Source organism: Jaculus jaculus, chromosome 6 (assembly GCF_020740685.1).
Source record: "Jaculus jaculus isolate mJacJac1 chromosome 6, mJacJac1.mat.Y.cur, whole genome shotgun sequence".
NCBI lineage: Eukaryota > Metazoa > Chordata > Mammalia > Rodentia > Dipodidae > Jaculus > Jaculus jaculus.
The window spans coordinates 150,027,201-150,053,031 of record NC_059107.1 but is presented as its reverse complement, the minus strand read 5'-3'; the positions used below and the strand labels follow the sequence as shown (position 1 = coordinate 150,053,031).

Below are 25,831 nucleotides of genomic sequence, written 5' to 3'. Positions count from 1 at the left end.
ATTTATTTATGAAAGAGAGAGAGAGAGACAGAGAGAGAGAGAGAGAGAGAGAGAGAGAGAGAGAAAGAGAATGGGCACGATAGCGCCTCCAGCCACACTGCAAATGAACTCCAGGTGCATGTACCACCTTGTGCATCTGGCTTACATGGGTTCTGGGGAGTCAAACCTGGGTCCCTAGGCTTTGCAGGCAAGTGCCACCAAGTCATCTCTCTACCATTGTTTCTTTTTAAAAAAAATATATTTTCATTATGTATTTGAGAGAAAGAGAGAAGAGAGGGAGAGAGAATGGTACGCCAGGACCTCTTGCTGCTGCAAATGAACTCCAGAGGCAGGTGCCACTTTGTGTGTCTGGTTTCATGTGGGTACTGGGGAATTGAACTGGGGCCAGCAGGCTTTGTAAGAAAGCACCTTTAACTTCTGAACCATCTTCCCATCCCTGTCTTTGCTTTCTCAACTATGCTGTTAGAGACTGATAGAAGAGCCTTACACAATATGCAAGGAGACAGATATGGCTGTGTGCCAATAAAACTTTATAAAACAGGGACTGGAGAGATGGTTCAGTGGGTATGATCACTCGCTGCACAAGCTTATGTATGAGAATGGAATTTTGGATCACCACATCCCACAAACGCTGAGTGGGCATGGCGGCCTGCCTGTAATTGAAGATGGGGAATCTCCAAGGCTTGCTGGCCAGTTAAACTAGCCAAAACGGTAAACTCTGGGTTCACGTGAGAGACCCTGCTCCAGTGAAATGAGGTGGAGAGCAATAGAAAAGAGACAGTTATCAGCCTCTGGCTTCCATATGCACGTGCATGTGCATAAACACGTGTGCCCACACACATGCATACACACATACCGTGTACATATACATATGCACACTAAGCAAAAAAAATATTAAAAAAGAAATGAGTGCTGAGGGGTGGCTTAGCAGTTAAGGCACTTGCATGCAAAGCCAAAGGACCCCGGTTCGATTCCCTAGGACTCATGTAAGCCAGATGCATATGGTGGTGCATGAGTATGGAGTTCGTTTGCAGTGGCTAAAGGCCCTTGAATGCCAATTCCTTCTCTCTCTCTGTCTCTTTCTCTCTCCCTCAAGTAAATAAATAAAAATAAAAGAAATAAAAAAGAAACGAGAGGCTGACTCAGGGGCTGTGGTTTGCTAACAAATGGTCTACAAGAAATTCAGATTGACTAGGTTGGAAGAATCTGGATTTTCAAAAGCTCCACAGAGCAGAGTCTCCCCACCATCCTGCGTTGCTGATCTCTCCCATGTGGCAGAAATAATGCTGTGGAGAAGCACCGCCCTTGGGAGCCGCTGCTGCGTGTCATCTATCTAATGCATTAACTAGAAAAACCACCCCGGCCGAGGCTTCTCTCATAGAGCAGCGCGCTTATTGTCTGCCTTCTCCAATGTCTCACGCTGGAACGCTGGGGACGAGTGTTAGGGGCGGCAGGCCCCAGGCAGTCAAAGAACTTAGCCTTTCATTCCCTAGAGCTTGGTGGTGTGCTTCTGGACAATGGGGACAGATGGCCATTGCCTGAGTGCGTCTGTGTGACACCTGAGGCTTCCTGGTGGCACTCTAAGGACTCTAAGGTGGCTCGAGTTTCCCAGCTTACTGGGCACCTGAATGGGGCAGGCAGGGGAACAAGATTGAGACTGGCTGGTTTACATTTCAATTTAAAAGCGACCAAGTTGGGCACGATGGCTCATTATCTATAATCCTAGAACTCAGGAGTCTGAGTTACGAGAATTGCCATAATTTCGAGGCCAGCCTGGGCTATAGAGTGAGTTCCAGGTCAGTGAGAACTTGCCTCAACAGTAAAATTAAAGCCACCTAGTCATTCTAGAAGAACCACAAAGAAGGAAGAAAGACACATTCTCTTCTTTCGTCTTTGCTGTGAGGAAGACTGGAGAGAACTTAAGGAGAGAAGAAGGCTGAGGGGCAAGGAAGGGAGGAAGAAAGGGAGGGAGGGAAGGAGCAAGGAAGGAAGGGAGCTTGGAGGAAAAACAGTGTATCTTGAGGCCTGTGTTCCTCATTGTCTGAGACCCATGCTACATACCAAGAAGCTGAGCAAAGCGGCTGAAGTCAGGAGGCTTTTATGAGGAGCACACACTTTGCTCTGTTCTCGTCTTACATCCAGCCAGAGCCATTCATTTGCACTGCCTGCCTGGCCTTGAGAGCATTTGTGTTTGAACCATGGATGACGAAAGGGGTGAAGTGGGGCAGACTGTACCACAGATGGGAAATGCTTTAAGAAAGCCTGTGGCGGTTTGAGTCAAGTGTCTCCCATAAACTCATGGACTTTGAATTCTTGGTCACCAGCCAATAGCAATTTGGGAGCTGGAGCCTTGGTGGAGGAGGTGTGTTGTTGGGGGCAGGCTTAGGGCTGTTACAGCCAGCTCCCCCTTGCCAGAGCTCAGCTCACCTGCTGCTGTTTTCCCCCTGCGGTGGCAGAGGCGACGTCCAGCCTCTGCTCATGCCATGTTTTCTCTCGCCACCATGGAGCTTGCCCTCAAAACTGTAAGCCAAGATTAACACTTTTTTAAAAAAAAATTATTTATTTATTTATTTGAGAGCAATAGACACAGAAAGACAGAGAGAGAGAATGGGCGCGCCAGGGCTTCCAGCCTCTGCAAACAAACTCCAGACGCGTGCGCCCCCTTGTGCATCTGGCTAATGTGGGACCTGGGGAACCGAGCCTCGAACCAGGGTCCTTAGGCTTCACAGGCAAGCGCTTAACTGCTAAGCCATCTCTCCAGCCCCAAAATTAACACTTTGCTCCTATCAGCTGCTTGGGATCAGGTGCTTTGTCCCAGCAAGGAGAAGGTAATTCCAACAGATCTTCTTGATTCTGTGGAATATCAAGCAGTGCTCAGTGCTTCCATATCAGAAATACTTTATTGGTTCTCAAACAAGAGCAAAGACTTACGGAGCATTTACTGTGTACCAGGACTGCTTCTAATTTTACACACGCACACATGAATGTACATATATATGTAAACATATATGTAAATATAATATCTATACACACATATATGCTCATTCATTCATATGGTCCTGCACAATCCTTTCTCTTTTTTTTTGTTGTTCATTGTTTTATTTGAGAGTGAGAGAGAGAGAGAGAGAGAGAGAGAAAGATAGAGAGAGAATGGGCACACCAGGGCTTCCAGCTACTGCAGACAAACTCCAGATGTGTGCACCCCCTTGTGCATCTGGCTAACATGGGTTCTGAGGAATCGAGTCTCGAACCGTGGTCCTTAGGCTTCACAGGCAAGCGCTTAACCGCTAAGCCATCTCTGCAGCCCCACAATCTTTTCTTTAATCCTGCAAAATTTATTTTCATTACAGCCTAGGGAGGCTAAGACATTTGCTCAGGACACACAGCTGGTCAATGACAGAAAGGTGAGACTTGAACCCAGGCCAGCTGTGGCTGGACTCTGCTCTTACCATCCCACTCCAGTGCCTCTCTGGGTCTCAAAGGACTTCCACTTTTTTTTTTTTTTTTTTTTTTTTTTTTTTGTGTAAACTTCAAATGCTGCTCAGCTGACTAGGTGGTAGATGCCAGGGCTTGGGCTGAGGGCCAAAATAATATGAACTCCTAAGCATAGCTTTTGGGTCTGGTTTCCCTGCAATCACTCTTCAGGCGAGTCTCTACCTCTCAGCCACCTCATCTTCTTCCTCTTCCTGTTAGCCAAAATGCCTGCTTCCCACGCCTGATGTCCATTTTCCCTACCGCATTGCTGCCTGTGTGCATGGTCTGCCTCTCACTGAAATCCTCTCCTCTGCATTGCTCACTCCTCCAAACCACACACAGGAGACAAGTCCCATGGAAGAGCTTCTGGCCTGTAGAACCCCGGCATCGGTGCCGAGAGCTCCTTGCCTCAGCTCTGTACCTTCCTGAGGTCAGGACCTGGAGCTTGACTAATTTGGACGAGTCACAGGTGTATTTAGAAACAGACCCCATGTCTTAACTCCTCAGGTTTCTTTTCTCTTTGCCGTGCATACATGTGTGTGGTATGCATGCATTTTTGTGGGTTCTTATGTGTGCATGCATACGGAGACCAGAGGCTGATGTCAGATGTCCTCCTCAGTTGCCCTCCACCTTATTATTAATTATTATTATTATTTTTGAGGTAGGGTCTCACTCTATCCCACGCTGACCTGGAATTCACTATGTAGTCTCAGGGTGGCCTCGAACTCACAGCGATCCTCCTACCTCTGCCTCCCGAGTGCTGGGATTAAAGGCGGGCGCCACCACGCGTGGCCCTCCACCTTAGATTTTGTGATGGGGTCTCACACTGAACATCAAGCTCACTGACTTGGGTAGACTAGATGGCCAACAAGTCCTAGACATCAGGCTCCTGTCCCTGCCTCCCCAGGACTGGGGTTACAGGCGTGAACTACCACACCTGGCTGGCATCTACATGGGTGCAGGGCATCCAAACTCAGGTCCCCATGCTTGTGCAGTAAGAATTTTACCCACTGAGCCATCTCTCTATCCCTGTTTTACAAGTATTTCTATGGACAGGGGTAGGTTTGGGTGGATCAGTGATTCTCAGCCAGGGAGCGGCTCTGACATCCAGGAGACATTCTGCCATTATGTTCGGAGATATTTTTGATTGTCACACACGATGTTGCCGCCATCTCTGAGGCAGAGGCTACACTACTTGTAAACAGCCTCCAACACAGAGGAAGGCTACCTCTCCTCCCTGTGGCAACGAAGAATTGCCCAGCTCCAAATGTCAGTGGTGCTGAGGCTGAGAAAACCTGGTGTAGAATAATGGAATGTTTTTGCATCATTTCTTATGTATCGAGCAGTTCCCATTACAAGATTCTGTACTTGTGACAATGAAATGGTGCCTTTGGAAATGAATCGTGGAATGGCACACCAGAAATCACAGGTCTGACTTGCACACGACCTTCCTCAAGTTAGCCTCAGTCAGAGTGCTTTCCCAGGCTCCAAGCCCCACAGTTGATGGGCTTTCCCTCTCTTCTTTTGGATAGTGAAGAGATTAACAAATTGAGAGTACTTTGTGCTAAAGAAAGTTATACCAAGATCTCTGTACCTTTCTAAGAAAGAGAAAAATGCTATCATTGCAGCAAATGAAACATGTAATGCTGCAGAGTTCCTGGGAGAAATCTTAGTCCAAGAATGGTACCTACTTGCTGTTTAATGCTGCTATAAAAGCATATAAAAGAGCCAGCTCATTAAACCTGCCTGGGAGAAGGAAAAGCAGCTGAGATTCCATGTCCTCCACCCTACCCATCCTTTTTGCCCTGGGAGGGACGTTAAGGGGTCTGGAACCCCTTCTCTTTAGAAGTCAATACACAGTTAGCAGCAAAACCCATGGTTTTTGCCTGCTCCAAAGATAGAAACTCTGGGTCTGTTCAAATATGTCTACAAAGATTTATCTGGAAAGCAAGGGCTGTAAACATCCAGGGAAATGAAACTAGTGTGCCTGCGTGGGAACGTGCGGTCACATTACTTTGAGCAGAAAATGATGAAGCGGCATTGCAGATCTCTTGCTTTGGCATCATGGCTTCATTTTTAAAAAGAACAAAATGAAAGGTCGACCTACAGGGAAAATATTCAGCCCTGAGTAAGGATGCAAGCTCTTAATGCATCTCTTCTGGCAAACACTGCTTGCGTCCTCCAGAGTCTCTTATTTTCTTTATGTATTGTTTTAAAATTTGAATTTTCAGCTAGCACGTGTCTGCTCAAATAGAGACTACATTTACCAGGTTCCCTTGCAGCTACATATGGTCACGTGACACAGGGCTGGCCAAGAGGAAGTGATGTTTATAATCTAGGGGTGGGGGGCTGCTTGGTTCTTCCACTTTCTCTCTTCCCACTGGATAGATGTAGGTCTGCTGGGTGGAGCTACTAAGAGGAAGACACTGCTCAGTGGCTGAGCAACAAGAGGGAATGGGTCCTGACCTTGTGCGCTCCTGTAACAGCGGTAGAAGACTGATACCTGGCTTGTTACACAGAGAGCATTTTAAACTCCTGTCCTGTTCTGGGTGTGTGTTGTTGGTGTAAATACATGAGTATGGGTACACATGTAGAAGCTGAGGTTGACACTGGTTATCTCCCTCTATCGCTCTCTAACCATTTTATTGAGATAGAATCTCTCACGGAGTACAGAGCTCACTGATTGAACTGGGCTAGCTAGCCAGCTTGCCCTGTGGGGGGGGGGGGGTCCACCTGTCTTGGTTTCCTAAATGCTGGAATCACAGATGCACACCCTCACATCTAGCATCTCCACGGGTGGTGGGTACCCTAACTCAAGTCTTCTTGCCTGCACAGCAAGTCCTTTTACCAACTGAGCCATTTCCTCAGCCCCTAAAATCCTGTCTGTCTAGATGGAGGTATTCTCCCAGTCTCTAGCAGCGAGTGAGTCTATATCCTAATTAATCCATTCCATAAATGCTTTTTAAAATTTAAATCAATTAGTTTAGACACACAGGGAGTACAAAGTATAGTCAGCCACTGTGCTGGGCACTAGAGATTCAAAGATGAAAGCACACATCACTCTCCACGGAATACCAGAAAGAACTAGCAGTCTTTGTTATCACTTCTCCTTGATAAACCAATCCATTCCTGAGGTGTGAGGGCAAAGTTCTAGTGTTACAATCCAGAATGCACTCACACTGACATCAGCCTCCAGTGCTCCTCTATGAAGGGACGAGCGGTATATATTTCAGGCTTTGTGGGCCATGTGGTCTCTATCATATGTACCCACTACCACTTCTGTAGTAGCCATGGGCAATACTAAACAAAAAAAAAAGAGTGTGGATGTTGCCCCACAGAACTTTATATATAACACAAGAGGGTAAGCAGCTGGAATTTACTGAGATCTGCCATATGATAGGATACTTAAAGAAAAGGACTTTCTCTTTGAGTTTTACCAGAAACCTAGGATGCTAAGAGCACTGAAAAGGGCTGGGGATATAGCTCTGTGGTAGAGTGGTTGCCTAGCATGCACAAGGCCCTGGATTCCATCCCTAGCACGCACGCACACACACACACACACACACACACACACACACACACACAGACGTCTTGGAGATTTAAAAAAAATATTTGTTTATTTTTATTTATTTATTTGAGAGCAAAAAACAGACAGAGAGAGACAGAGATTGAGAGAGAGAGAGAAACAGAGAAACAGAGAAAGAGAGAATGGGCACACCAGGGCTGCCAGCTACCACAAACGAACTCCAGATGCATGCAACCCCCTAGTGCATCTGGCTTACGTGGGTCCTGGGGAATCGAGCTTTGAATGGAAGCCCTTAAGCTTCATTCACAAACAAGTGTTTAACCGCTAAGCCATCTCTCCAGCCCTTGGAGATATTTTTTTTTTTTTTAATTTTTATTTATTTGAGAGTGACAGACAGAGAGAGAAAGACAGATAGAGGGAGAGAGAGAGAATGGGCGCGCCAGGGCCTCCAGCCTCTGCAAACGAACTCCAGACGCGTGCGCCCCCTTGTGCATCTGGCTAACGTGGGACCTGGGGAACTGAGCCTCGAACCGGGGTCCTTAGGCTTCACAGGCAAGCGCTTAACCGCTAAGCCATCTCTCTAGCCCTGGGGATTTTTTTTTAAAGCATGTTTAATTTTTATATGTTCCCTACTTTTTCAAACCACTTTATCTTTTTATAAGCTTTGTCCGTGTACTGATCTGGCCCTCTCCATGTGCCACTGCATTGTTCAGGCCCACAGACGTACAGACTCATTCAGTGACCACGTACACCACGCAGCCAGTGGAAGAGAACAGAGCAAAGGCCATGCACGTGTCTGCTCCCATCCTCTGACTCTATGACCGCCGGAGAAAACTCTCCCCCTCCCGAATTCAAAACTTTTCACCCCTCTGTGTGGTTTATACTTTGTACCATGCATACGAATTCCTAATACCCTAGGGTTTTTTTTTTTTTTTTTTGCATGTTGGCAACTTTATAAAAATGGTAGCATTCTTGCCTAAGCCCTTTTTCAACTCACTTTTTTTTGTTTGTTTCTGAATGCCATTTGTAACAGCACGTAAATCTAGTTCACTTATTTTCATTGCTACCCAGCTTTCCATTAAATAAGCATTCCATAATTTTTTTTTTAATCCAATTGCTTGGAGATAGACAGCTTGTTCTCTATCTCGCTCTCGCTCTCTCTTTCTGGCTATTATAAACACCATGCCTGAGATTGTCCTTATTCATGCCTCTTTATTTCCAAATGGAAGTGTTACTCTAGGGTATAGATATAAGAGTAGGAATATGTGTTTTCAAGTTTACTTAAACATAGATGCAGAATCACCTTCAGTGATGTCTGGGAGTTTATACCTTTGCTAAGATCAGGTATCATCAGACATTTCTCTTTGCTATTTGGCAGACAGCACGTGCATGTCCAGATATGGTTCTAGATTGTATTTCCAGGACTGTTAACGAGGTTGAGCCCTTCTCATGTGTTTCTTGGCTATTTCCTAGAAGAATTCTAGGCTGAGCCATCATGGGGAGTTCTGGCCTTGCCAATGCTGCAAGAGCAACGTCTGCATCCCTAAGGGAAACTGAGGCTGGTGGCTGTGCCTTGCAGCATGACCCTGTGGGCCTGTTGCAAAGGGGACACTCACTTCCCCATCATCCTGTCTTTGATGGGAGCTGCAGATTCCAGATCACAGTCTCCACACGGCCACGGGCAGGTTTTGCAGCCTGAAGGAGCTCAGCTTTCTCTGGTGCAAAGAACCAAACCCCTCATAGGGGGAGAATGAGTGAGTGATGTGTGAGAAACACACACAGGTCTTGGCTTGCTCTCTTGAAAATCTAGGAGAGGGCCGGAGAGATGGCTCAGTTTGTTTGCAAAGCCTGGTGGCCTGGGATCAATTCCCCAGTACCTATGTAAAGCCAGATACACAAAGTGATGCAGGAGCCTGGAGTTCATTTGCAGTGGCAGGAGGCCCTGGCATGCCAATATTCACACTCTTTGTAGACACTCTTTCTCTCAAATAAATAAATAAAAATATTTTAAAAAATCTATGAGGAGATGTGAATTGGAAATTAGTCTTATTTTCTTCATTTGCTAGGTTTTCCCCACAGATGAGGAGGGTTCCATGGCCATTTTTGTAGCTAATGGAAGACACTGGAGATCACCTACCTGTATCTGATGATTCTTAACTGTCAGGTGACTTCAAAAATGGGTGAGAGGACAGGCTACCCTGGAACCATGGAACCAACCTTTGAGGAGCAGGTCTTTGGTCTACAGACTGGCTCCTTTGCTGTTACCAGAAGGGCCTCTGTCCTCGCTTTGTCTGATTAATTGCTATAGGAAGGTAATGGTCTTATTTAACTGGAATTGAGTCCGGGAGGTTTGTTGGCATGAGAGTAAATTATTGTGTTGGGCAGAAATCTAATTACATCAAGCGTGGGCTGAGGAGATGGTTCAGTGGGAAGACACTTGCCATGCAAGCGCGAGGACCAGAGTTCTGACCACTAGTCCTGTGCACCCAGCACTGGCTGAGACCGTGTATTCCCCAGGCCTTGTTGGCTAGTGAATGCAGCTGAATTGGTGAGCTCCAACTTCAGCGGGGGGAGACCCTGTCTCAAAACATAAGGTAGACAGTAACAGAGGAAGACACCCAATGTGGAACTCTGCCTTCAACATGTATGTATACACATATATGTACACCCCCCCACATGTGTGTCCACACATAGGAACAGGATATATACACACACATACACATACCACACATACATGCACATGTACAAAAGAAAGACAGTGGGCAAAAAATGAAAACATAAATAAAAAGCCCTGCTTCTCAGTAAGCTAAATCCCATATGGCAAACTATATACCCTCCAACTGCCAGACTGCATCTGAATCCCCAATCTGGCTGCGAGCCCCAAATGACACTTAAGATGCAGTTCTCTGTGTTGCTGTAAGCAACAAATGTGTTTTTGTTTTGCTTTTCACACTTTGGGAACTTGGGACAAATTCCAAGGGTTGGCAAACAGTGAGCCACCTGCAGACTGGCTTCCACCCACACCAGGCTGCAAAGGGCACTAATGACTTCCCCGCAGCCAGCACCAGTGGCCTCTTACAGCCTGCCCCTCCTGCGCTGGAGTTGCACCGGTGGATTCTGGGGACCCCTGCTCCCTCACACTTCTCTGACCTTGGACTGCCCTTCCTTGTTCCACGGTGATTCTTCCATCAGTCTCTTCTTCGGGGTGATCTCACTGATTCCTGTATCTTCAGTGGGTCGTGTTGGCCAGTCTCTTCAAAGTCTTCCTCAGCTAAGACAGCTCTGCTCAATGCCACACTTGACTATCTTCTTCTCTCCTCCCATTCTTTCTCCTCCTTTTCTGAGACAAGGTCCCATGTAGTCCAGGCTGGCCTTGAACTCCCTCTTCAGCCAAGGATGACCTTGAATTTCTGACCTTCCTACTTCTACCTCCTGAGTGTTGGGATCACAGGTGAGTGCTGCTGTACTTGGTTTATGGGGTGCTGGGGATTGGAACCAGGGCTCCGTGCATGCTATGCAGGCACGCTACCAACTGAGCTGCATCTCCAGCCCTGCATTTCTTGTCTTATCTGCTCCCCAGTGTCTCACCCTGTTGCAGCGGGATGAATCTAATCTGTTTACACACAGTGCCAGCAACACACTTATCTCAGCCCTTTGCACCATCGATTCATTTACTCAACACATATTTACTGGGCGCTAATCATGAGCAGACTCCATGCCCAAGGTAAATGGCTTTCGCCCTAGCTGTCAAGACAGAAGGAAGCCAACTGGCTGAGATAAAAGTCCATGAAGATGATGTCTCCTCTAGAATATTCCATGCCCCCTATCTGCTCCCTCAGCCTTTTGTTGCTTGGGACAAAGCCCAACCATTCAGAGGCCACATCTGCTATCCTCATCCCCTTCCTACTGTCTCTTCTCACAGAGACCACATCCGTGGATGCTTGACTCCAATGATTTTTTTTTTAATGGGGGGAGGTTTAAGACACCCTCAGATCACCATCTGGGCCACCAATATTTCCCTAATGGTATGCTGCCACATCTCAGGTGGGTATAGTACTAGCGACCTTCCTTCGATACAGAATCTGAGGCCCAGAGCGGAGCAGCATGTCTAAGGTCACACAGAAACTAAGTGGTCCAGCTAGGTTTTGAATTCCAGTGGTCTGGCTGCTCTGCTTTCCCTCTAAGGAGAAGCTGGACAAGGACATCATCCTAGGTGACCTTATTCCAATGGAGCGGTCTCCAAGGACCCTCCCTCTAGTTTGGACAGACAGTCAACACATTCCAGACTCAGGTCAGAGCTGCTTTCTAACATCACTCTTTACATCACCTTTGACTAGAGCGCTCCATGCACTCCCAAGCTAGAAACCTCAAAGTCAATTTCGACACAAGCACATGGGCAGCGGAAGAGACAACACATAAGCTGTTATGCCGGGAAATCCAACACCCAAGTTCTCCCACCCCATCACACACGATGACTTATCATGTCTCTCCAGAAGATACGAGAACATCAGGGTAGGGGCTAGCCTAATTTGTCTTCTGCCCTTATAGAAAGATGGACATGTGGTAACAGACACAAGAAGATGGCCTCGTGGAGATGGAATGTCTGTGACCACCAGATGCTGGGTCAGAAGAAAAAGGCTCCTCAGAAGCTTTGGAGGGGTGTGGCCTGCTGATACCTTGATCTTGGCCTTTCGGTCTCCATAAATACGAGATGATACGTATCTGTTTTCAGGCAGGGATATTTAGACCCGAAAGCCTTAGCAAATGGACTGTGGTGGTTGATCTTTATCCCAACTTGATCCAACCAGGAGCCAACCAAGAGAACACACCACTGGGCAGGTGTGTGAAGGCATTTTCTGGAAAGATTAACTGAGGGGGAAGACCCTCCCTCAGAGTGGGTAGCCCAGACAGAAAGAGGGCTGAGGGAACAGCGGTGTTTTTTCGCCTGTCCCCTTTGTGCTCTTTGCTGGTGAGCACATCTACCCTGCTGCCACCGTCCTTCAGGGACAACAGACCCAGGCGGCTCTCCGGGAATTTTCGAGGCCTCCCGTGGCAGATTGGGATATATGATGCACCCAACCCTTGTGGGTTCTCAGCCTCCCCAGCCTGTAGCCATCCACCGATGGACTGTATTGTGTAAGCTGATCTAAAAAAAAAAAAATCTTCATAATATATATCAATTCTATCGTTCCTTTGCCCCTTCTAGAGAATCTTGACTAAAACACCCATACACTAGCTGATCTCCTCCAGGGAGGCGCCTTTGGTTTTCTGCTTCCTATTGATCCTTTCAGAGACAGCCTGGGCATGTGCAGCAAATACTGATAGACATATCAGACACAAGGTGACATCTTCCACGTAGTTCTGCCCTGTATGTCACATTTGAAAACACCCGAGGGTCATTCTTTTGACGGTGATAAAACATGCATGAAATGTATCATTGCACGCACAGTTGATGTCTATATGACAGCAATGTGCTCATTTGTGCATTACTGTTTATTGACAGCATCTTCTCCCCCACAAGCCAAGGAATGTTTGAGGCCACCAGAATCTGGAACAGAAGGTACAACCATCAATCACCACCACCCACCTCTGCCTGAAACGGTCCCCATCACATACCAGGACCATCGGACACAGGTTTTCCTCCCTTCTCCCCACCTTCACCAACTCTTGCTGCTGCTTCCTCCCATTTCTCTCTGGCCCTTCCCTCCTCTCCACTTCTGATTCTGCTTGCCTTCAGACCATTAGCGTGTCAGCTGGACCACTTGACCCCATGGTCCATGGCCCCTGCCTGTCTCTGCTCATCTTCCACACAGCCACCAGACCCTCTCTAAATTATAAATCTGATGTTTCCTTGCTTGACATCAGCAACAGCTCCATCTCCTAATGGTTAAGTCCAAGTTCTTTGGCAGGGCATAAATGATCCTCTCCAAGTTGAAATTGGCATGATTTCAGATGTATATCCAACAGCTGGTTCCGGGCACTCCGACTTCCTCCAGCACATACTTCCATGTCGAGGCCTGTGCCTAAGTGCCCCCTGTGTGGGCACACTTATCTAATGTCTTTCCTTCACCTCTTCTCCCCTTGCAGGTGCCTTTCTGTTCCTTCTTCAGGACATAGATCACATGGTCCCTGCAGGGAGGTCATGACAGCTTGTAGTCTATATCTCTACTGACCATAGTTTGCTCTGATTATTTCTGGATCCCTCTGCCCACCTCCTGCCCAACTGACACACAGTAGGGCAGTCACTCAGTAGGTGTGCTGTAGTACTTGCTGAGTGCAAGGCTGACTGGCTAGCTTGGATCCTCAGCAGGCTTGATGGCCCGTCCCTGACCCTGTTAAGGGAGGTCATTTAAACCACTGTGGAGACTCCTCTGGGATCAGGAGAGGGCAGCTCTCTTGTGTGCCAGGAGGTGCTAATGCATTGGCATCAGTGTGTGGGAGGCGGTGGCTCCAACTGGGTCACTGCAGGTCTGTAGTGTGGAGTCTGATGTCTGCTGGAGGTGAAGAAGGGGCTGGCCTGCCAAGGCAGTGTGTCCGCGGATTCCTGACTGATTTTGCAGGGAGCTGTGAGTTCATCCAGGCAGGGACAGACAAGGGCACTCAAGGGGAGAGGAGAGAACAAACTGTGGGGCTGGGAGCTTTCCAGGGCTCCACAGAGCTAGGCGTAGGCCCAGGTGCTTGGTCTCTGCAAGTGACCTTCTGAGGAGACAGTTTGGGGGGGCTATGTAAATGTGGTTGTGGGAGGTAAGCACTGGGGACCAGGATGTAGCTCCTCATCCTTTCTCTGCCATCCCTGTCCTCTCCATGAGCCCCCTGACCCAAGAGATGCCAAAATCCCTTTAAAGCAGGAGCTTGACCCCATCCTTTCTTCTCTGGGTCCCCAGGCACCCTCTGAACACCAAGTCCATATGTCCCTCTGGCCTTAGTGCATCTCTGCTCCATACCCTGCTTTACTTCTGGGAGTTCTGAGACTCTACATGACCTCAATTTGCTCATTTGTCTACTATTGTTTATTAGCTGCATCTTCCAATGGCTGGGGACACTGTCTCCCCCGCCCCCTAAACCAAACCTGGAACAAAATCTGGTACCATATGGATACAGGGAGGGGTGGCTGGAACACCAGGCCATCTGTATCCATGGATTCAGAGGAGACGGCTAACTGTGGGTCAAAAGTATTCATAAAAAATTTTCAGGTCTGGGAAGATAACTAAGTTGTCAAAAGTGTTTGCCTTGCAAGTGTGAGGCCCTAAGTTGATCCCTAGTACCCATGTAAAAAGGTCAGACATGGAGGCATATGCCTATAATCCCAGCACTGGGGAGGTAGAGACAGGTGCATCCCCGAAGCTCACCAGCCAGCCAGTCTAGCTTACTTGGAGAGCTCTGGGCCAGTGGGAGAGTCTGGCTCAAGGAGGTGGTGAACACTGTCTGATGTTGCCCTCTGGCCTCCACACAGATATACTGACATGGGCACATGCACTCATGTGCATGCACATACATATTTGGATCTGTATTGAAAATGTGCAGACATTGTTTTCTTGTTGCTATGTAAATTGTATGGCAATTATTTACATAGCATCAGGTATGTGATTCAAATATCTGGGAAGCTGTCCATAGTTACATACAAATTCTGCCATTTTGTATAAATTGAGCACACACAGATGGTGGTAAATACAAGGAGTCCTAACACTCACCTCCCACATCTACGAAGGGAAAGGCAAGCCTTCTGACACAAAGAGTCAGAAGTCTCTGCATCTAGTTGATATTCTTCCTTTTAAAAGTTTTTATTGGGGGCTGGAGAGATGGCTTAGTGGTTAAGCGCTTGCCTGTGAAGCCTAAGGACCCAGGTTCGAGGCTCGATTCCCCAGGACCCACATTAGCCAGATGTACAAGGGGGCACACACATCTGGAGTTCCTTTGCAGTGTCTGGAAGCCCTGACGCTTCCAATCTCTGTCTCCCTCTATCTGCCTCTTTCTCTCTGTTTGTTGCTCTCAAATAAACAAGTGAAAACAAAAACAAAAATTTAAAAGTTTTTATTGGGCTGGAGGGATGGCTTAGGAGTTAAGGTATTTGCTTGCAAAGCCAAAGGACCCACGTTGGAGTCTCCAGGATCCACGTTAGCCATATGCACAAGGGGGTGCACGCGTCTGGAGTTTGTTTGCAGTGGCTGGAGTCCCTGGCGTGCCCATTCTCTCTCTCTCTCTCTCTCCCTCTCCTTTTCAAATAAATAAATAAATAAAAGTAAAAATGTTTTTATTTATCTGGGTGGCGGTGGGGGGAGGGGGGAGAATGGGCATGTCAGGAAAAATGAACTCCAGACGTATGCACCACCATGTGCATCTGGTTTATGTGGGTACTAGGGAATCGAAACTGGGTCCTTAGGCTTCGCAGGCAAGCACCGTAACTGCCCAGCCATCTTTCCAGCCCTTGATTCTCTTCTTCATAAGCTGCAGATGCTGTTGTATGTGGGTCCTGTAGCCCATCGGCGCCCCACACTATGCGTAAACCTGAACTTCCAGCTGTTTCTGCCAGGCTGCATTGCAGGACCAGGGTTCTTGTGGCACAGCCTTCACCTTGGAACCCAGTTTGCTCCATTTAACAAATAACAAAACACGTCAGCTCTACAAGGTGCCCAGTAGACCTGGTGTGATGGTTTGTATTGGTTGTCAACCTGACAGGACCTAGAAGCACCTCTTGGGGGATATCTCGATTAGGTGGAGGTGGGAAGACCAACCGTGACTGTGGGCAGCGCTGTTTCATAGCTCGGGCCCTGGACTGTACAAAAAGGAGAGATCCGGCTGAGCAGCAGCATTCGTCTCTCTGCCTCCTCACGGTGGGCTGAATGTGAGCTGCCGCCTCAAGCGCCCGCCAACATGCCTTTGCTGCCCTGATGGGCAGGTGGCCTCACACTGCTAGCTGAAGTGAACACGTCCTCCTTTAAGCTATTTTCTTTTTTTTTTTAAAAAAAATTAATTTATTTATTTGAGAGCGACAGACAGAGATAGAAAGAGGCAGAGAGAGAGAGAATGGGTGTGCCAGGGCCTCCAGCCACTGCAAACGAACTCCAGACGCGTGCGCCCCCTTGTGCATCTGGCTAACGTGAGTCCTGGGGAATCGAGCCTCGAACCGGGGTCCTTAGGCTTCACAGGCAAGCGCTTAACCGCTAAGCCATCTCTCCAGCCCTAAACTGTTTTCTTTTGTCATGAATTTTGTCCCGCCAATGAGAAGGTAGGTAATACAGGTAATATACCTGGGAAGGATTGAAAGTGGCAGGTCAAACAGTGGTGTAAACAATCTACCAGCCCATGAGGCAGCTGTCACTCCCATCTCTAAAGAGGATGAAGGAAGCGAGTTGCCCCAGGCCACCTGCTAAAAGCAGCAGACCATGACGAGGGCCTCCGTGCGGGATGTGGCACTTGGGAGGTGCTCAATAAATGTAACAGAAGAGCAGAGGTAGGAGTGTAAGTTACCCAAGTCTCCTGAGCCCCATTTGGATACTCTGAGTTATCACCCTTGAGCTTTCCATCCAGGGAGTTCAGCATCATGAAAAAAAAAAAAGATTAATCATTCTCTTTAAGAAATTCATAGTGCCGGCATGGTGGTGCACGCCTTTAATACCAGCACTGGGGAGGCAGAGGCAAAAGAGTTCGGGGCCACCCTGAGACTACATAGTGACTTCCAGGTCAGCCTGGGCTAGAGCGATACCTTACCTCCAAAAACAAAACAAAACCAAAACAAAAACAAAATAAAAAGAAACTCATGGTGCTAATGACCTACCAATCTTATTGATAGGTGCCACTTAGCAGCTAAGAAAGCATCTGAACACAGCCTTGGCCACATTTGTTTTAACACACCCCTCACTTAGGAGCAGGGAGCCTGTCTCATACAAACAGGAGGAAAAACAACAGCATTTATCTTTGTGTTTCTGAGGTGTTTCCAAACCAATCATTTAGAAAGCACACAAAGCCAGCCAAGATGTATTAACTGTTCTTTTTCCTTTCCTTCCCCTATCCGCCCCTGCCCCCACTGCTCCTCACCTCCCAAAGAACTGGAAGAGGCAAGGCTGGCTCCACCGGTCTAGATGATTTGATACTTCATTAAGGAAGAATAAATGGGTCACCCCGTGGGCTCGGCTGCTGCAGCCGCACGGAATGGCATCCTCCTGGAATACCTGATTACCACGGCGAGGATGCGCTGTAGCTGGGTAAAGAGAAGTAGAGCTGAAGCAGCTTTTGGCCAAGGTCACTCTGAAGATCAATGGCAGCAGAAGTGCCACACCTGGGGAATCCTGGACTTGGCTGCTCCTTCCCCACTGGCTTCCACGAAGCTCCCTCCAGGAGACCGTGACCGGCTAATTTTACTGACTCTCTGGTACCAACGCCATGCTCCTGCAGTTGTTAAACATCCAACGACCCTCACCTTTCTGGGAGCTGTTCATATTTAAGAGAGAGGAGCCCAGCTGACTCTGAACTGGGAGACCCGAGTCCACCTGGAAAATTCTAAGGCAAGGCAGAGACACTTGTTTCTGCCTCATGGCAGTTGATTGACCTTGAATGATGTCCATGACCCCAGTGAACCTCAGATTTCTTATCTGAAAATGGGATAGTGAACTTCCCCCCCTCATCACTGTTGGTGATGCCTATCTATACACCACAAGGACAGCTTGTACGAGCTACAGAGTAGGTATCCTGATATCTTTGCTGGCTATCTGAGTGAACAAAATTCTTTTACCTGCCAAAGGGAGACAGTAATTCCTATTTCACATCACATTAAATGAGAAAATGAGATGGGACTAGCCAAAAAAAAAAAAAAAAATAGGTATTCTTTTTCATGCATAGAATTTTTCCAGTAAATGAAGTTTGTGAGTTATTTAAATTTATTTTTTATTGTTTGTGTATGTGTGTAAGTTTACATGAGTCATGTGCGGGCAGGTGCACTAGGGCACACATGTGCGGGTCAGAGGACAACATTTGGATCCCCCAGAGGTGCCAAAATCTACAGATTCTCAGGTTGCACATACACGTGTACAACATTTGTATATGATCTGCACATATCCTTGCATATAGTTTAAGTCATGTCCAGATTATTTATAATACCCAATACAAAATAAATGTGACATTTATATTTATATTATGTAAATATATTATATTATATTGTATTGTCTATGGAAGGATGACAAAAAAAATTGCACTTGTTCAGCATGGGTACAACTATTTTTTGGAATTGTTTTCCATCCATAGTTGAATCTGAGGATGGAGCACCACAGTTAGGGAAGGTTAGATGTCTTTCAGTTTCCTTTTTGAAAGTGATTTCCAAACTCGATGGAAATGTACCAGGAATAACCAATCAGTACGTTCTCTCCATCCCAGCTGTCATTTGGGAGACCCATGAGTCAAGGACGGAGCCATATACGGCTGAGACCAGGAGCCCACGCGGACCTGGCTTCTGCTTTGCCTAGAGCCCTGTCAGTGCATCACACTTGCACCCCGAAGGCCAGAATGGAGGCCTCATGCCAGGCAGGAGCCAAGATGCAAATCCTTGGCCTGACTGTCAGGAAGACACACTTGGTTGGTAGCCCATGCTCTGTGCTGAGGGGGCGGCACAGAGAAGGAGAACTTCCTTGGGGCTCAGTCTGTGAAGAGGAACAGGACCCCCAAAAGAGGGCTACAGGGTCTCCCAAGAAGCTGATCTAAACCTAGGGTGGGAAGACCCAAAAAATTCTGTGGTCCATCCTTGATGTCCATGGGGCATGGGTTCCAGGACCCCTTGCAGATAACCAAAATCATTGGATACTCAAGTCCCATTGATTAAAAGGCATAGCATTTGCATAAACCTACACAACCTTCCTATATATTTTAAATCACCTTTTGATGGCTTAGAATATGACATGATACAAATATTTCTTACATCGTGCTGTATAGAGACTTTTGATAAGGGATGATGTCCGTTCATGTTCAGTACAGATGGAATCACTCCCAGTATTTGTGATCTGTGGTTGGCTGGATTTTCAGATGCAGAACACCTGATGCGGAGTTCCCACTGCACACAGTTATGCCTGTGCATGTCTGGGTTTGATATTTGCCTCTTGATTCATCTACTTAACATCTGTGTGACACTGGGAATTACTACTCTCATGGGGCTTTGACTTCCTCCTCTGTTGTGTAAAACACACAAACACGTTAAAGGTCTGATACTTCTAACCACTACTGAAGCATGAGCCTCCCTTACTAATTCAGGGGTAGTGGAGACTTGGGGACTCCAGCTACTAATGACCACTTCCTGAGCTCTGCTGTGGACATGCGTGATTTTACCCCGAGTTCACACTAACCTCTGTGGGGAGGCTGCCATTAATGTTTCGGTGTTACTCATGGGGAAATGAAGGTCCAGAGAGCTTAATAAGCTTGCCCAAGATCGCACAGCCAATTACCCGCGGTAGTGCCATTTGGACCCAGGCAATGGGACTCTGGAATCCAGACTCATAACCTTTAGACTGTGGGGTCTCCTAAGAGCATGCCAAGCACAACTTTGTCAGTCAAGTGGCCAGAAAACACCTTCCTTTCCCGATCTCCCAGCACGCCACCGCTTCCTGCAGCAAGAAGAGATGGAGCCACCAGAACATGCCAGGTCGGAGCTGGGGACAGCAAGCAGGAGTGGTTGGAGTGAGCTGTAGGTAGCTGACATCCCAGGAAAGAGAGGTCTGGTGGGCAGAGGCTGAGCTTTGGCGGGGGAACCACCAGTGTCTTCCTTGATACTTTCATCTAGAGGCTGTGCCACCCAGGGCTTCTATGGTGGTTTGAATGAACTGTGCCCATAGGATCATGTATTTTTAAAAATACTTGGTCCCCAGGTGGTAGCAGTTTGGGAAAGCTGTAGAGCCTTTGGGATAGGGAGCCTTGCTGGAGGAGGCGTGTCGCTGGGAAGGCGGGGACTTGATGTTTATAAGTCCAACCCACTGGGTGTTTGGAGCTCGCTTGCTCTCTCTACTGCCTCCCAGCTGATGTGATACGATGCGACACTGGCTGTTTGCCTGTCACACTTCCCTTGCCATGATGCAACTTCCCCTGAAAGCTCTCACTGAAACAAACCCTTTCCTCCTGTGAACTGCTTCTGGCTGCGTATTTTGTTCCAGCAATGAGAAGGTGACTATTACAGTTTCCTATGCACCAGAGGGGAAGATTAGGCTAACCCCATGAAGCTGCTTCCTGGATTAAAGGCAGCAGGTGTGTGTGTGTGTGTGGGGGGGTGCAAGCGACATATTGCCGCTGGTGACTGGCACTAAGTAGGCTCTCTGTAAATGGCTGCTTCCTAGTCTCTCCCCAGACCTGCTCTTCTAATGACAAGGTAGGAAGCATGGTGTCACAGCCTCAAGCTGCATAGACAGATTCCTGGAGGCTGAAAAGCTCAGCAGTCGGAGCTAAGCCAGGGGTCAGGACTGTCTGCATCCATAACCTGACAACTGACCTGACAAATCACTCAGTGACCTTGGGCATTACTTAATCAATGGATCAGCACCTTGGTTTCCTTATCTTTGAAGCTGACATAATAATCACACCCTTCATGGGGCTAGCAGAGTATGAGAGATTAATTAACCCACATAAAACACTAAAAAATGGGGCTTCATTTTCAATAAGGATTCAATAAATGCTAGTGGTTAGGACTTTGATCAGCACCCCCCCTCCCCGTGTGTTCTTGGGCTGAGAGGCAACTATGAGCCTCATGGGTATGGTTTATATTTCAGACCTTTTATTTCCATGCAGGCTCACTCACTCACCAGATCTGGAAGGTCAGAAATCCCTGTAGTCTGGGGAAGGGACGGAGCGACTGGAGTGAATGAACTCTCAAAGGAGGGCAGTTTCTCACCAGATGGTGTAAGAGGACTTGAAAATGATGACCACAGAGCTGGGGCTGTAGTTTAGTGACAGACAGAGTGCTTGCCTACCATGCGTGAGGCCCTGAGTTTGAGTCCCAGCACCTCATGGAAAAACAAAGCAATAAGAAAAAAAAAATAAAAGAAAATCCTGATAGCACCTGATTTTGTCTAAAAGGATGGCAAGGCCACACACAGAGAATAGTTAGGGGAATCAGGAAAGTGTGTGTGTGTGTGTGTGTGTGTGTGTGTGTGTATGTGTGTGTGTATGTGTGTGTGTACACATCAATACACACAAGCACATCACTGGGTTTCTGCACTCTTTGCATTTCGACTCAGGTAGGGCTCACCTGTGAGCTGCTATATTTGTATATTTGTATTGTTTTGTTTTGGATGGAAATAAATGGGACTGGGAGGTACTTGCTTGCAAAGCCTGCCAGCCCAGGTTCAATGCCCAAGTGCCAATGCAAACCAGATCCACAATGTGGTGAACGCATATGGAGTTTGTTTGCACTGTCGTCCAGAGGCCCTGCTGTGCCCATTATCTCTGTCATAAGTGATTAAAAGTAGTAAAAAGCAAATAAACAAACAACTCCAAACACTCAAACAAGTCCACTGAATGGAGATCTCGGTCAGTAGTCCGTAAGTCATTCCCAGAGCTGGCAAGAAGCCCTGGGAACAGGCCTGAGAGATGCAGGTCACCCACTCCATCCTCAGGGAGGTGGACAGACACCGGCGCAGTATTCCCCAGGCAGAAATGTTACTCAAGAAAAGGACTGGCCAGGACTGGAGAAATGGCTTAGCGATTAAGGCGCTTGTCTGAAGAGCCAAAAGACCAGGTTCAATTCCCCAGTACCCACTTAAAGCCAGACCGCACAAGGTGGCTCATGCATCTGGAATTTGTTTGCAGAGGCTAGAGGCCCTGGCACACCCATTCTCTCTCTCTCTAAATTAAATTAAATTAAAAAGGATTGGCCAGAAAAGTACAGGAAGACAGTATTTCACTGGGAGGGAAACAGGGAGGAAGATGGAGAAACAGAGAGACAGAGAGAGAGAAGGAGGAGGAGGAGGAAGAGAAGGAGAGGGAGGAGGGGGAGGAGGAGGGGGAGGAGACGAAAGGGAGGGAGAAGGAAGGAAAGAAAAAAGAGGGAGGGGGAAAGTGACGGCACAGCAAAGCAAAGGGCTGGCCACAGAGACTAGCCAGGAAGAAACTGGGCATCCGGTAACCACATGAACCCCATTCTCCACAGAGCCACGCCTTGGTCCCTGGAACTCGGCGGACTTGCTCATTGTTCCGCCCGCATCTGCCATCCAAACCAGCCGAGCGTGGGCATCAGCTACAGCGCCCAGGACCCCCGCTCAGCGCCAAGCCCCGCCCCGCCCCCGAGTGACCCCTCCTCCGTGTCCCCGCGGGCGCCCCGCTCCCCGCCGCCCTACCTGAGCTGGCGCGGCTCGCAGTCCACGCCGGGCAGCAGCAGCCGGGCCGCCTGGCGGACGTCGTCGCTGTCCATGGAGAAGCTGCGGCGGTGGCCGGCGTGCGCCACGGCCACCCGAATCCACTCCATCAGCGGCGGCAGCACGAGGAAGGGCCTGCGGTGGACGAGAGGGAGGCGGGCGGGGACGTCAGGGCGACCAGAGCGCTGGGACGACCCGCGGCCCCACCCCACCCCGCCCGCCCGGGCTCCCCGGAGACCCTTGCCTGGGAATCCCCGAGAGGGAAAGCCTTTGCAGACATCCCGACCCCACCGGTGACCCCGGGGCCGACTCCCTGGACTCGCTGGGCCTCGGTTTCCTCATCTGTGAAAGGGGGCCGCAGTGGCCACCCGAGGCCACTTGCGATGGAGCTGAGACCTGTCCCTCCCAGCGAGCCTGCGGATGCGGGGATGAGTCACTTCAAGCACAGGCTCCGGAGCCAGAAGAAAGCCAATGAATGCCTGGTGTGGCTCCACCAGGCTCGGGGATTCTTGGCGCGACCCTTAGGAGGCCCTGTCCATCTCCCTTCCCCTCCCTGCTGGTGCCAGCAGACACCTCGGTGGCCCTAGCACCAGGCTAGCAAAAAAAGGCACAGGGCACCTGCGGAGGCCTAAAGAGAGCCAAGGGCACAGGCAACCTTCCTGAGCGAGCAGCCAGCCAGGCCAGGGCAGGCTCCTGGGACCTTGCTCAAACCCCTGACCTGCAGAAAGACAATGGGGGGGGGGGGGACACGGTGGATGGGGTGGGGGTGGGGTCCAATTTGTTGCTCGCATTGACTGAGACATGTCTCTGCTGGAGCCATGACCTCCTACATGCTTTCGCGCGCGCGTTGTCTCCTCCCCACGGCTGCCTTATGGAATGCACGTGTGCGCATGCGTGTGCGTGTAGACTACCTGAGCCCAACCTCAGGATTCGGGTTTAATTGGTGTGGTGCGGGGATAGGCATTGGTAAACCTCCCCCCACCCCTTGTGAGTGTGGTCACATGCATCAGAATTCCCTGGAGGGCTTGTTAAAATACAGGTTGCTGGAGGTCCCTGTGGTGGTTTTGATTGGGGGAGGGGATTAGGGAAGCCACCAGGAAACTTGCATTTCTTTCTTTTCTTTTTTAAATGACATCATTTAAAAATTTTTTTTTATTTGATTTATTTGAGAGAGAGGGAGGGAGGGAGGGAGAATGAATGGGTGTGCCAGGGCTTCTAGCCTCTACAAATGAACTCCACACATGTGCTACCTTGTGCATCTGGCTTATGTGGATCCTGGGGAATCGAACCTGGGTCCTTTGGCTTCACAGGCAAACCACTAAGCCATCTATCTAGCCCAGAACTTTCATTTCTAATCAGTCCTGATACTGACAGTGCTGGCCTAGAGGCTTCCCTCGCTGCTTCAAGAACTGCTCTGAGTAATGGAGGAAGGGTACTGAGAACCCCTGGTGGGGGACAGGGTTCAAGTGCAGACTCAATGTGAATAAGCCCCTCCTATACTTCCGACTTGGGCAGACCACACTCTGAGAAATGCTCTAGGTGGATGGAAAAGCTTTCTTCTTACTTGGCAAGGTGTGGACTCTACTGAGGCAGAGGAATGCCCAGGGTGCAAAATTTAAGGAAGCCAGGTCCTGTAGCTATGGTGAGGCGCCCCATCGCCATCGGGCTGCCGATCAGTACAGCTTGGCTGCACCGAATGCAAAAGGGTTTACAAGGCAAGCATATCTTCCCCCCACCTTCCGCCACAGAGATGTCATGAGTGACCCACAAGGCTCTTGTGGCAGATTCCAGTTTTCCTAGAGGCAAGCTATTTATATAGTGCTAATAATACACAACAATTCAGCCCTTTACTCATCTCAGCTAACCCATCCCTAAGATCATCTAAAATGCTTAGGGGCCAACTATGAGCTGTTTAGAAGACTGTCTGTTTTATGATCAGAATAATGAAGTTAAGGATCTGACCTTGGACCACAACGTTACCAGACTTGAGTCAGACCCAGGCTATTTCACTACATAGGTTATGTGCAGTAGCCCAGTGTGAGGGCTACTGCTCTTGTCCAGCTTTCCATCATGCACCCTGCTACCCAACATGCACCTGTTACCCAGCATGCAGCTGCTACGCCAGGGGAGCTGATGGGCCTGTGGATCCCTCCCATGTGAAGCACACCCTGGATGACTCTGCTGGTTCTATATGCCAACTCCACGAGGGCAGGGACCTGGGGCTACTTGGTTCACTGCTCCCGCCTCAACCCCTGTCCCAGCCCCAGGACAGTGATAGGTTGGAGTCACTTAATATCTCTTGGTTAAAATCTAGAAGCTCAAGGAGCTTGTGCTGTAGTGGAGTCTGCAGAGGTTTCTGAGTTCTGTGTCACTAGGACTGGGGGTGGGACTTGGGCCTCTGCATTCTAAACCAGCTTCTCTGGCGATTCTAGAGCACTCCAGGTTTTGGAACTGAACCTGGCATGAACACAGAAGGGAGCTGGTCAACCCAAATAAGGATGTGGGCAGATAAAGTGTCAGTGTGGCATTAGGTGTGGAACTGGAAGCTCTAGAAGGGAAGGAAAAGATGAGGTGGGCCCAGACTGTTGGTGCCTAGATCCAAGGTGGAGGTGGAGAACAAACAGATGCGGCCTTGCTGAAATGGCGAAAAAAGAGCTGGAGATGAGGTGAGGGTCCAGGACTAAAAGGGAGAGTGGCTGGTGATGCTTTGGAGGTGAACTCCAGTCCTGGGTCTGCCAGTAATGAACTGTGGGACTCTGGCCTGTGACTATTTTCGCCCTTGGTGTCTGTGTTTGTAAAGTGGGGTGGGTTCAGGTCAGATGGCCTGGTTCAGGGGTTGGCAGTCAGCTCTGTGAAGGGCCAGCTAGTAAATATGTCAGACTTAATGACCCAGATGGTCTTTGTTGCAGCTACTTGACTCTGCCCTGTAGTGAGAATATAGCCAGAGACAATACTAAATGAATGGGATTGGCTGTTTTTCAATAGAACATTTTCAGCAGATGACTGGTCTCTGCAGTTCTTTCTACTGTTAATGTTCATTCGTTCTATTGTAAGACCCAGCTTGCCTGGGGGCTGGAAAAAATAAGAGAGAAGACAAGGAGAAGTCTATTAAGGTGATGACGGGGGGGACCCTGGAAGCTTTCAGGAAGTTGGAAGATTAGAGCCTCCCACACAGAGTTAGAGCTGGATTTGGGATATACCTAGCCAAAGGCATATCCATGGGTAGTGTCTTAAAGGTAAAACCCAAGACCTGGCCACGAGGGTAAACTGTGACTGTCATTTATGCCTCCAATGATCCTTTAGGGAGCACCCATACTCCATGCCCCTCCAAATCCCTTCCACATCTTGAGGACACACTTTCCTTCCTTCTGGATGATGCATCAACAAAGGGCCGTCCTGGAAGCTGAGAATAGCCTTCACCAGACACCAGTGCTGTTGGCACTCCGTCCTTGGACTCCTAGCCTCTAGAACCTGTTTGTAAGTTACCCAGTCCATGGCATTTTGTTATCGT

At 48.6% G+C, this 25,831-nt stretch overlaps 1 protein-coding gene across 1 annotated transcript in view; it reads right to left on the bottom strand.

Moving 5' to 3' along the window:
* The window catches only part of Btbd11 (BTB domain containing 11), a 332,244-nt gene that overhangs the window by 62,813 nt on the left and 243,600 nt on the right, over positions 1-25,831 (bottom strand). Inside the window, exon 4 of the mRNA XM_004650247.2 lies at positions 22,303-22,455. Coding sequence (XP_004650304.1) covers positions 22,303-22,455 — 153 coding nt within the window. The remainder of the gene's footprint in view (positions 1-22,302; positions 22,456-25,831) is intronic.